Consider the following 13952-nt stretch of genomic DNA (forward strand, 5'->3'; position numbering starts at 1 on the left):
GCCCATTCACAGGGTCCGCCAAACCAATCCGTCCGCGGAGCATTCAAACGTGAATCGAACCAAGTCAAAGGGAACCGGGACGTAGCTTGTGGCACTGCGCCTGAGACGCAGGCCGCCCGAAGGTGGGAAATACTTTCTCCGAAAGTGGAGTGAGAATGAAAGAGGAGTCACAGTCACAGAAACCCAGGGAAACCGGGTGCTAATGGCCACAGAAACCAAGGGGAAAGAGTGCTAATGGCCACAGAAACCAAGGGGAAAGAGTGCTAATGGCAGTCCCCAGAGAGAACAAAGAGAAACTGACATCAGAGGGTAAACTGTGACAGATGTAGATGTGGGGGAAGGGGGCACCAGAGGGGGAAAAGGGGAAGGAAAGGTGGATAAGATGGGGGGGTGTAAACATATATAAAGAAAGACAAGAAAGAAAGAAATAGTAAAAGACAATTAAAATGGGCCAAGGTGGGGTAGAGCTAATTATCTGAAGTTGTTATGATCATGGGTGCTTTCCAGCCCTTTTTTCCCCATTTTCCAATTCTCTCCATTCCATCACCCAGATTGTGAACTGGTGGCACTCAGTTATGGCATCTCCGTACACTGCCACACTCCTGCACCCCACCCCCCCCCTCACCATCCCCACCCACCTTCCCACCCAACACCTTCCTCCTCATCCGCCACACTCCTGCCCACTTACCCCCCCCCCACCCACATCCGCCACCCTCCTCCCCGTCCGCCACACTCCTGCCCACCTACCCCACATCCAACACCCTCCTCCCCGTCCGCCACACTCCTGCCCACCTACCCCCCACCCACATCCAACACCCTCCTACCCATCCGCCACACTCCTGCCCACCCAGCCCTCCGTCCACATCCGCCATTGTCCTCCCCATCCGCTACACTCCTGCCCACCTATCCCCCACCCACATCCAACACCCTCCTCCCCATCCGCCACACTCCTGCCCACTTACCCCCACCCACATCCGCCACCCTCCTCCCCATCCGCCACACTCCTGCCCACCTACACCCCACCCACATCGCCACCCTCCTCCCCATCCACCACACTCCTGCCCACCTACCCCCTACCCACATCCAACACCCTCCTCCCATCCGCCACACTCCTGCACACCCAGCCCTCCGCCCACATCCGCCACCCTCCTCCCCATCCGCCACACTCCTGCCCACCTAACCCCCACCCACATCGCCACCCTCCTCCCCATCCGCCACACTCCTGCCCACCTACCCCCCACCCACATCGCCACCCTCCTCCCCATCCGCCACACTCCTGCCCACCTACCCCCCACCCACATCCGACACTCTCCTCCCATCCGCCACACTACTGCCCACCCAGCCCTCTGCCCACATCCGCCACCGTCCTCCCCATCCGCCACACTCCTGCCCACCCAGCCCTCCGCCCACATCCGCCACCGTCCTCCCCATCCGCCACACTCCTGCCCACCCAGCCCTCCGCCCACATCCGCCACCGTCCTCCCCATCCGCCACACTCCTGCCCACCTATCCCCCACCCACATCGACCACCCTCCTCCCATCCGCCACACCCCTGCCCACACAGCCCTCCGCCCACATCTGCCACCCTCCACCCCATTCGCCACACACCTGCCCACCTACCTCCCCCACCTGCATCCACCGTCCACCTCCCCATCCGCTGTCCACCCCCCCCCCCCACATTTGCGACCCGCCTCCCCATCCGCCACACGCTTGCCCAACCCCCCCACCCACATCCGGCACCCACCCCCAAGTCGGCTACCCACCGTCCCATCTGCCACCCACCCCCCCCCCCCATCAGATATTGAGAAGTTATAGAATCATAGAATGTCTACAGTGCAGAAGGAGGCCATTGGCCCATCAAACCTGCATCTTAAAGAACACCCTAAGCAGGCCCGCGCCTCTGCCCTAACCCCGTAACCCTACCTAACCCACACAGCTTTGGGCACTAAGGGCAATATTGCATGGCCAATCCACCTAACGTACACACCTTTGGCCTGTGGGAGGAAACCAGAGCACCCAGAAAAAACCCACACAGACAGTCACCCAAGGCCGAAATTGAACCGTAGTCACTGTTCTGTAAGGCAGCAGTGCTAACCACTGTGCCACTCCAAGTTCCATGATTTAGTGATCGAGTGCATGTGGCACTTCACCGTGGGGCAGGATCAGAGATTGGCTGTAGGGTGTGATATCAATCCCAAACCAGATAGTGAACGATTTGGATTTGGATTTGTTAATTTTGGGAGGCAGATTCGTGTGATGGACTGGCGACACTCACGACTGTCTGAAGTTTCTTGTGGCGGAGCAATTGCCATACCAGGCTGTGATGCAGCCCGATAGGATGCTTTCTGTGCCTGGTATGGCACCTGCTCCACCCAAGATCGCAAGAAACTTCAGAGAGTCGATAAAAGTAGACACTGATACTTTTCTTCATAACATGTTTATTCACAGGATGCAGCATCACGCATGTCTGTCTTCTACTTACTACACCCCCAGTGGTCCAGCGGTCTCTCTTAGCAAATGCTCATAGTGCTTAACTAAATGCCCTTCACATGCAATATAATTATCATCTAATCAACAGCGGCTCAAGGAGGTGGCCTACCATCACCTTCTCGAGGGCAATTAGGGATTGGTGATAAATACTTGATAAGACAGATGCAAAGTATTCATTTATTACCTCAGTCATGGCCTCCGCACACACCACTCCGAGTTGTCCCTACCCGCTCCTTTTAGCACCCTTTTACCATTTAATTAGCCTGTGGAAGATGTTTGGCTTCCCTTTTCTGCGAGCTGCCACAGTCTTCTTATGCTCTCTCTTTGCTCTTATCATTGGAGGCAGCACAAAGGAGGTTTACTCGGATGATCACAGGTATGGAGAGACTGACCTATGAGGAAAGATTAAATAGGTTGGATCTGTACTCCCTGTTCAGAAGAATGAGAGGTGATGTGATTGGCATATATAAGATTCTTAGAGAGTTAGACAGGGAGAGTGCAGGACCAGAGGACATAGTCGCAGAATAAGGGGGATGGATTTAAGATGGGTTTGATTAAGAATTTCCTCTCTCAAACAGTGGTGAATCTTTGGAATTCTTTGCCCCAGGAAGCTGGGGAGGCCATCTTTGAACATTTTCAGGGCTAAGATGAATAGGATCTAATCAATTGGGGAATTAATGGTTAGGGAGATAAGGCAGCTGGGAAAGTGGACTTCCTGGAAGGAGATCAGCCATGATCTTACAAAATGACGCAGAAGGCTCGAAGGGCTGAATACCATGACTCCTGTTTCTATTTCTTATGGTCGTATCTTAATTCCCATTTCCACAACCCATCTGACCTTTCAAAATCCAACCCGATTCTCACATTTCTTTTTCATCAACCATGTCTGTTTCCGACACACCACCCCAGTGTCCCAGCTGTTCCCTCTCTACCTACTTTTTGGAGCAGGTGTCAAATGAACAGCAACCTTCTCGTTCGACAGCACCTTCTAGACCCACCACCTCTACCACCGAGAGGGGTCACGGGCAGCAGATGGATGGGAAGACCACCACCGCTGTGGGTTCTCCTCACCGCCCTGCCTTGGTCAAAGACCAGTTATCCAGCCTTCCTCACTTTCTTTGCTACAAATCTTAGTGATGTGGGTTGGACTGCGGTGAGCACAGTACGAAGTCTTACAAGACCAGGTTAAAGTCCGACAGGTTTGTTTCAAATCAGTAGCTTTCGGAGCACAGCGCCACATTCACCAGAGGAAGGGGCAGTGCTCCGAAAGCTAATGATTTGAAACAAACCTGTTGGACTTTAACCTGGTCTTGTAAGTCTTCTTACCAATCTTATTGTAAGGGAATGGTTCACACTATCAACAGAAAGTCCGCACTGACTCCCGAACCAGTCCACAACCAATGTCCAATCTTTTCACGAAGGTGCCTTAGTATCTGATGTTGTGGATTTGAGCTTGGGAATGCTGGCTGCACCTATTGATGTCTTTTGACGCAACAATTTGTTTGACCCTAATCTCACTGCTCCCCCCTCCCCACAGGAATGGAGCCCTATTGAGGAAACCAAAAGAATCGCCTATGGATCTGAGCCAGGGTGGATTCAATGTCCCTCTGCAGTACGCGGTGTGGAAGCGAATGTTAAAACATTTAGATACAGGTGAGACTAACCACGGTTTGGCTTTCTAGCGACACTGCCCTTAGGACCCAGCGTCCTGGGGTGGGCAGATAGGGGGAAGTGAAGAGAGGGATAGTATTCCCACCAGCTTGGGGGCACCAGGAAGGACGGTGAACTGAGGTGGTGATCGGATAGGAGAAAAGTTGGGCGCCTCAGCGATACCCTTCCCCGGTCAATTTGCCCCAAAGCTGTCCCGAACCAGCACTAGAGGTTGGTGCAGCACTGCCGAGGGAGGTCACATTGCGCAAAGGTGCTGCCTTTCGGAGGGGTCATTCACCTGAGTCACCAGCGACACATTCAGGTGGACATGTAAGACTCCCATTTTGTTAGGCGGGTATTTTGTTTGACGGGTGTTTTGTCCTTTAACCAGCCCCAACGAGACTGGACTGAAAGATCAGGCACTTGCTGTTCTGTCTGTGGGATGCACAACATGGACATCACAATACCTGATTCGCTTGGCAAAACCATGTCAACTCTTCAACTCTGTCCATTGAATTTTTAAAGTTAAGGTTTACTGCTCATCCATCTCCCATCGCAATGCCGATTACTGCACTTCCCGCTCCTCACTCCCGATTACTGCACCTCCCCCTCCTCAATCCCGATTACTGCACCTCCCCCTCCTCAATCCCGATTACTGCACCGCCCCCTCCTCAATCCGGATTACTGCATCTCCCCCTCCTCAATCCCGATTACTGCACCTCCCCCTCCTCACTCCCAATTACTGCACCTCCCCCGCCTCAATCCCGATTACTGCAGCTCCCCCTCCTCACTCCCGATTACTGCGCCTCCCCCTCCTCAATCCCGATTACTGCACCTTCCCCTCCTCAATCCCGATTACTGCACCCCCCCTCCTCACTCCCGATTACTGCACCTCCCCCTCCTCAATCCCGATTACTTCACCTCCCCCTCCTCACTCCCGATTACTGCATCGCCCCCTCCTCAATCCCGATTACTTCACCTCCCCCTCCTCACTCCCGATTACTGCATCGCCCCCTCCTCAATCCCGATTACTGCATCTCCCCCTCCTCAATCCCGATTACTGCACCTCCCCCTCCTCACTCCCGATTACTGCACCTCCCCCTCCTCAATCCCGATTACTGCACCGCCCTCTCCTCACTCCCGATTACCGCACCACCCCCTCCTCACTCCCGATTACTGCACCTCCCCCTCCTCAATCCCGATTACTGCATCTCCCCCTCCTCAATCCCGATTACTGCATCTCCCCCTCCTCACTCCCGATTACTGCACCTCCCCCTCCTCAATCCCGATTACTGCATCTCCCCCTCCTCAATCACGATTACTGCACCTCCCCCTCCTCAATCCCGATTACTGCACCTCCCCCTCCTCACTCCCGATTACTGCATCTCCTCCTCCTCAATCCCGATTACCGCACCTCCCCCTCCTCAATCCCGATTACTGCACCTCCCCCTCCTCAATCCCGATTACTGCACCTCCCCCTCCTCAATCCCGATTACTGCACCTCCCCCTCCTCAATCCCGATTACTGCACCCCCCCTCCTCACTCCCGATTACTTCACCACCCCCTCCTCAATCCCGATTACTGCATCGCCCCCTCCTCACTCCCGATTACTGCATCTCCCCCTCCTCAATCCCGATTACTGCATCTCCCCCTCCTCAATCCCGATTACTGCACCTCCCCCTCCTCAATCCCGATTACTTCACCACCCCCTCCTCAATCCCGATTACTGCACCTCCCCCTCCTCAATCCCGATTACTGCATCTCCCCCTCCTCAATCCCGATTACTGCACCTCCCCCTCCTCACTCCCGATTACTGCACCCCCCCTCCTCAATCCCGATTACTGCACCTCCCCCTCCTCAATCCCGATTACTGCACCCCCCCTCCTCACTCCCGATTACTTCACCACCCTCTCCTCACTCCCGATTACCGCACCTCCCCCTCCTCAATCCCGATTACTGCACCTCCCCTCCTCAATCCCGATTACTGCACCCCCCCTCCTCACTCCCGATTACTTCACCACCCCCTCCTCAATCCCGATTACTGCACCCCCCCTCCTCAATCCCGATTACTGCACCCCCCCTCCTCACTCCCGATTACCGCACCTCCCCCTCCTCAATCCCGATTACTGCATCTCCCCCTCCTCACTCCCGATTACTGCATCGCCCCCTCCTCAATCCCGATTACTGCATCGCCCCCTCCTCAATCCCGATTACTGCACCTCCCCCTCCTCACTCCCGATTACTGCACCGCCCCCTCCTCACTCCCGATTACTGCACCTCCCCCTCCTCACTCCCGATTACTGCACCGCCCCCTCCTCACTCCCGATTACTGCACCTCCCCCTCCTCACTCCCGATTACTGCACCTCCCGCTCCTCCCTCCCGATTACTGCATCTCCCCCTCCTCAATCCCGATTACTGCACCTCCCCCTCCCCACTCCCGATTACTGCACCTCCCCCTCCTCACTCCCGATTACTGCATCTCCTCCTCCTGAATCCCGATTACTGCATCTCCCCATCCTCAATCCCGATTACTGCACCTCCCCCTCCTCAATCCCGATTACTGCACTGCCCCCTCCTCAATCCCGATTACTGCACCTCCCCCTCCTCAATCCCGATTACTGCACCTCCCCCTCCTCACTCCCGATTACTGCATCTCCTCCTCCTCAATCCCGATTACTGCATCTCCCCATCCTCAATCCCGATTACTGCACCTCCCCCTCCTCAATCCCGATTACTGCACCGCCCCCTCCTCAATCCCGATTAATGCACCGCCCCCTCCTCAAACCCGATTACTGCACCTCCCCCTCCTCAATCCCGATTACTGCACCTCCCCCTCCTCAATCCCGATTACTGCACCGCCCCCTCCTCAATCCCGATTACTGCACCGCCCCCTCCTCAATCCCGATTACTGCACCTCCCCCTCCTCAATCCCGATTACTGCACCTCCCCCTCCTCAATCCCGATTACTGCACCGCCCCCTCCTCAATCCCGATTACTGCACCTCCCCCTCCTCAATCCCGATTACTGCACCACCCTCTCCTCACTCCCGATTACCGCACCTCACCCTCCTCAATCCCGATTACTGCACCTCCCCCTCCTCAATCCCGATTACTGCACCCCCCTCCTCAATCCCGATTACTGCACCCCCCTCCTCAATCCCGATTACTGCATCTCCCCCTCCTCACTCCCGATTACTGCACCTCCCCCTCCTCAATCCCGATTACTGCACCTCCCCCTCCTCAATCCCGATTACTGCACCTCCCCCTCCTCAATCCCGATTACTGCCCATCCCCATCCTCAATCCCGATTACTGCACCTCCCCTCCTCAATCCCGATTACTGCCCATCCCCCTCCTCAATCCCGATTACTGCACCTCCCCCTCCTCAATCCCGATTACTGCACCTCCCCCTCCTCAATCCCGATTACTGCACCTCCCCCTCCTCAATCCCGATTACTGCACCTCCCCCTCCTCAATCGCGATTACTGCACCTCCCCCTCCTCAATCCCGATTACTGCACCTCCCCCTCCTCACTCACGATTACTGTATCTCCCCTCCTCACTCCCGATTACTGCACCTCCCCCTCCTCAAACCCGATTACTGCACCTCCCCCTCCTCAATCGCGATTACTGCACCTCCCCCTCCTCAATCCCGATTACTGCACCTCCCCCTCCTCACTCACGATTACTGTATCTCCCCTCCTCACTCCCGATTACTGCACCTCCCCCTCCTCAATCCCGATTACTGCACCTCCCCCTCCTCAATCCCGATTACTGCACCTCCCCCTCCTCACTCCCGATTACTGCACCTCCCCCTCCTCAATCCCGATTACTGCAGCCCCCCTCCTCAATCCTGATTACTGCACCTCCCTCTCCTCAATCCCGATTACCGCACCTCCCCTTCCTCACTCCCGATTACTGCACCTCCCCCTCCTCAATCCCGATTACTGCACCTCCCCCTCCTCAATTCCGATTACTGCACCTCCCCCTCCTCAATCCCGATTACTGCACCACCCCCTCCTCAATCAGGATTACTCCACCTCCCCCTCCTCAATCCCGATTATTGCACATCCCCCTCCTCAATCCCGATTACTGCACCACCCCCTCCTCAATCCCGATTACTGCACCTCCCCCTCCTCAATCCCGATTACTGCACCACCCCCTCCTCTATCCCGATTACTGCACCTCCCCCGCCTGACTCCCGATTACTGCACCTCCCCCTCCTCAATCCCGATTACTGCACCTCCCCCTCCTCAATCCCGATTACTGCACCTCCCCCTCCTCACGACCGATTACTGCACCGCCCCCTTCTCACTCCCGATTACTGCACCTCCCCCTCCTCACTCCCGATTACTGCACCTCCCCCTCCTCAATCCCGATTACTGCACCTCCCCCTCCTCAATCCCGATTACTGCACCTCCCCCTCCTCACTCCCGATTACTGCATCTCGCCCTCCTCACTCCCGATTACTGCACCTCCCCCTCCTCACTCCCGATTACTGCACCTCCCCCTCCTCAATCCCGATTACTGCACCTCCCCCTCCTCAATCACGATTACTGCATCTCCCCCTCCTCAATCCCGATTACTGCACCTCCCCCTCCTCACGCCCGATTACTGCACCTCCCCCTCATCAATCCCGATTACTTCATCTCCCCCGCCTCAATCCCGATTACTGCACCTCCCCCTCCTCAATCCCGATTACTGCACCTCCCCTCCTCAATCCCGATTACTGCATCTCCCCCGCCTCAATCCCGATTACTGCACCTCCCCTCCTCACTCCCGATTACTGCACCTCCCCCTCCTCAATCCCGATTACTGCACCTCCCCCTCCTCACTCCCGATTACTGCACCTCCCCCTCCTCAATCCCGATTACCGCATCTCCCCCGCCTCAATCCCGATTACTGCACCTCCCCCTCCTCAATCCCGATTACTGCACCTCCCCCTCCTCAATCCCGATTACTGCACCTCCCCCTCCTCACTCCCGATTACTGCGCCTCCCACTCCTCAATCCCGATTACTGCGCCTCCCACTCCTCAATCCCGATTACCTCACCTCCCCCTCCTCACTCCCGATTACTGCACCTCCCCCGCCTCAATCCCGATTACTGGACATCCCCCTCCTCACTCCCGATTACTGCGCCTCCCCCTCCTCAATCCCGATTACTGCACCACCCCCTCCTCACTCCCGATTACTGCATCGCCCCCTCCTCAATCCCGATTACTTCACCTCCCCCTCCTCACTCCCGATTACTGCACCTCCCCCTCCTCAATCCCGATTACTGCACCTCCCCCTCCTCACTCCCGATTACCGCACCTCACCCTCCTCAATCCCGATTACTGCACCTCCCCCTCCTCAATCCCGATTACTGCACCCCCCTCCTCAATCCCGATTACTGCACCCCCCTCCTCAATCCCGATTACTGCATCTCCCCCTCCTCACTCCCGATTACTGCACCTCCCCCTCCTCAATCCCGATTACTGCACCTCCCCCTCCTCAATCCCGATTACTGCACCACCCCCTCCTCAATCCCGATTACTGCACCTCCCCCTCCTCAATCCCGATTACTGCCCATCCCCATCCTCAATCCCGATTACTGCACCTCCCCTCCTCAATCCCGATTACTGCCCATCCCCCTCCTCAATCCCGATTACTGCACCTCCCCCTCCTCAATCCCGATTACTGCACCTCCCCCTCCTCAATCCCGATTACTGCACCTCCCCCTCCTCAATCCCGATTACTGCACCTCCCCCTCCTCAATCGCGATTACTGCACCTCCCCCTCCTCAATCCCGATTACTGCACCTCCCCCTCCTCACTCACGATTACTGTATCTCCCCTCCTCACTCCCGATTACTGCACCTCCCCCTCCTCAAACCCGATTACTGCACCTCCCCCTCCTCAATCGCGATTACTGCACCTCCCCCTCCTCAATCCCGATTACTGCACCTCCCCCTCCTCACTCACGATTACTGTATCTCCCCTCCTCACTCCCGATTACTGCACCTCCCCCTCCTCAATCCCGATTACTGCACCTCCCCCTCCTCAATCCCGATTACTGCACCTCCCCCTCCTCACTCCCGATTACTGCACCTCCCCCTCCTCAATCCCGATTACTGCAGCCCCCCTCCTCAATCCTGATTACTGCACCTCCCTCTCCTCAATCCCGATTACCGCACCTCCCCTTCCTCACTCCCGATTACTGCACCTCCCCCTCCTCAATCCCGATTACTGCACCTCCCCCTCCTCAATTCCGATTACTGCACCGCCCCCTCGTCACTCCCGATTACTGCACATCCCCCTCCTCAATCAGGATTACTCCACCTCCCCCTCCTCAATCCCGATTATTGCACATCCCCCTCCTCAATCCCGATTACTGCACCACCCCCTCCTCAATCCCGATTACTGCACCTCCCCCTCCTCAATCCCGATTACTGCACCACCCCCTCCTCTATCCCGATTACTGCACCTCCCCCGCCTGACTCCCGATTACTGCACCTCCCCCTCCTCAATCCCGATTACTGCACCTCCCCCTCCTCACGACCGATTACTGCACCGCCCCCTTCTCACTCCCGATTACTGCACCTCCCCCTCCTCACTCCCGATTACTGCACCTCCCCCTCCTCAATCCCGATTACTGCACCTCCCCCTCCTCAATCCCGATTACTGCACCTCCCCCTCCTCACTCCCGATTACTGCATCTCGCCCTCCTCACTCCCGATTACTGCACCTCCCCCTCCTCACTCCCGATTACTGCACCTCCCCCTCCTCAATCCCGATTACTGCACCTCCCCCTCCTCAATCACGATTACTGCATCTCCCCCTCCTCAATCCCGATTACTGCACCTCCCCCTCCTCACGCCCGATTACTGCACCTCCCCCTCATCAATCCCGATTACTTCATCTCCCCCGCCTCAATCCCGATTACTGCACCTCCCCCTCCTCAATCCCGATTACTGCACCTCCCCTCCTCAATCCCGATTACTGCATCTCCCCCGCCTCAATCCCGATTACTGCACCTCCCCCTCCTCACTCCCGATTACTGCACCTCCCCCTCCTCAATCCCGATTACTGCACCTCCCCCTCCTCACTCCCGATTACTGCACCTCCCCCTCCTCAATCCCGATTACCGCATCTCCCCCGCCTCAATCCCGATTACTGCACCTCCCCCTCCTCAATCCCGATTACTGCACCTCCCCCTCCTCAATCCCGATTACTGCACCTCCCCCTCCTCACTCCCGATTACTGCGCCTCCCACTCCTCAATCCCGATTACTGCGCCTCCCACTCCTCAATCCCGATTACCTCACCTCCCCCTCCTCACTCCCGATTACTGCACCTCCCCCGCCTCAATCCCGATTACTGGACATCCCCCTCCTCACTCCCGATTACTGCGCCTCCCCCTCCTCAATCCCGATTACTGCACCACCCCCTCCTCACTCCCGATTACTGCATCGCCCCCTCCTCAATCCCGATTACTTCACCTCCCCCTCCTCACTCCCGATTACTGCACCTCCCCCTCCTCAATCCCGATTACTGCACCTCCCCCTCCTCACTCCCGATTACTGCATCTCCCCCTCCTCACTCCCGATTACTGCACCTCCCCCTCCTCAATCCCGATTACTGCACCTCCCCCTCCTCAGTCCCGATTACTGCATCTCCCCCTCCTCACTCCCGATTACTGCACCTCCCCCTCCTCAATCCCGATTACTGGACCTCCCCCTCCTCAATCCCGATTACTGCACCCCCCTCCTCACTCCCGATTACTTCACCTCCCCCTCCTCACTCCCGATTACTGCACCTCCCCCTCCTCACTCCCGATTACTGCACCTCCCCCTCCTCAATCCCGATTACTGCACCTCCCCCTCCTCAATCCCGATTACTGCACCTCCCCTCCTCACTCCCGATTACTTCACCACCCCCTCCTCAATCCCGATTACTGCACCTCCCCCTCCTCAATCCCGATTACTGCACCTCCCCCTCCTCAATCCCGATTACTGCACCTCCCCCTCCTCACTCCCGATTACTGCATCTCCCCCTCCTCAATCCCGATTACTGCACCACCCCCTCCTCAATCCCGATTACTGCACCCCCCCTCCTCAATCCCGATTACTGCATCGCCCCCTCCTCAATCCCGATTACTGCATTTCCCCCTCCTCAATCCCGATTACTGCACCTCCCCCTCCTCACTCCCGATTACTGCCTCTCCCCCTCCTCAATCCCGATTACTGCACCTGCCCCTCCTCAATCCCGATTACTGCGCCTCCCCCTCCTCAATCCCGATTACTGCACCTCCCCCTCCTCAATCCCGATTACTGCACCTCCCCTCCTCAATCCCGATTACTGCACCTCCCCCTCCTCAATCCCGATTACTGCACCTCCCCCTCCTCACTCCCGATTACTGCATCTCCCCCTCCTCAATCCCGATTACTGCACCTCCCCCTCCTCACTCCCGATTAATGCATCTCCCCCTCCTCACTCCCGATTACTGCACCTCCCCTCCTCAATCCCGATTACTGCACCTCCCCTCCTCAATCCCGATTACTGCACCTCCCCCTCCTCAATCCCGATTACTGCACCTCCCCCTCCTCAATCCCGATTACTGCAACCCCCCCTCCTCAATCCCGATTACTGCATCTCCCCCTCCTCAATCCCGATTACTGCACCTCCCCCTCCTCACTCCCGATTACTGCCTCTCCCCCTCCTCAATCCCGATTACTGCACCTCCCCCTCCTCAATCCCGATTACTGCACCTCCCCTCCTCAATCCCGATTACTGCACCTCCCCCTCCTCAATCCCGATTACTGCACCTCCCCCTCCTCACTCCCGATTACTGCATCTCCCCCTCCTCAATCCCGATTACTGCACCTCCCCCTCCTCACTCCCGATTAATGCATCTCCCCCTCCTCACTCCCGATTACTGCACCTCCCCTCCTCAATCCCGATTACTGCACCTCCCCTCCTCAATCCCGATTACTGCACCTCCCCCTCCTCAATCCCGATTACTGCACCTCCCCCTCCTCAATCCCGATTACTGCACCTCCTCCTCCTCAATCCCGATTACTGCACCTCCCCCTCCTCACTCCCGATTACTGCATCTCCCCCTCCTCAATCCCGATTACTGCACCTCCCCCTCCTCACTCCCGATTACTGCCTCTCCCCCTCCTCAATCCCGATTACTGCACCTCCCCCTCCTCAATCCCGATTACTGCGCCTCCCCCTCCTCAATCCCGATTACTGCACCTCCCCCTCCTCAATCCCGATTACTGCACCTCCCCCTCCTCACTCCCGATTACTGCATCTCCTCCTCCTCAATCCCGATTACTGCATCTCCCCATCCTCAATCCCGATTAATGCACCGCCCCCTCCTCAATCCCGATTACTGGACCTCCCCCTCCTCAATCCCGATTACTGCACCTCCCCCTCCTCAATCCCGATTACTGCACCGCCCCCTCCTCAATCCCGATTACTGCACCGCCCTCTCCTCACTCCCGATTACCGCACCTCCCCCTCCTCAATCCCGATTACTGCACCTCCCTCTCCTCAATCCCGATTACTGCACCCCCCCTCCTCAATCCCGATTACTGCACCTCCCCCTCCTCAATCCCGATTACTGCACCACCCCCTCCTCAATCCCGATTACTGCACCTCCCCCTCCTCAATCCCGATTACTGCACCCCCCCTCCTCAATCCCGATTACTGCATCTCCCCATCCTCAATCCCGATTACTGCACCTCCCACTCCTCAATCCCGATTACTGCACCACCCCCTCCTCAATCCCGATTACTGCACCTCCCCCTCCTCACGCCCGATTACTG

General features: G+C 57.1%; 1 protein-coding gene across 1 annotated transcript in view; it reads left to right on the forward strand.

The window, feature by feature from the left end:
- Positions 1-13952, forward strand: part of LOC140389083 (E3 ubiquitin-protein ligase TRIM39-like) — a 120272-nt gene that overhangs the window by 44435 nt on the left and 61885 nt on the right. The window contains exon 5 of the mRNA XM_072473242.1: positions 4028-4143. Within this exon, the coding sequence (XP_072329343.1) occupies positions 4028-4143 (116 nt within the window). The remainder of the gene's footprint in view (positions 1-4027; positions 4144-13952) is intronic.

This window comes from Scyliorhinus torazame, chromosome 14 (assembly GCF_047496885.1).
Source record: "Scyliorhinus torazame isolate Kashiwa2021f chromosome 14, sScyTor2.1, whole genome shotgun sequence".
NCBI lineage: Eukaryota > Metazoa > Chordata > Chondrichthyes > Carcharhiniformes > Scyliorhinidae > Scyliorhinus > Scyliorhinus torazame.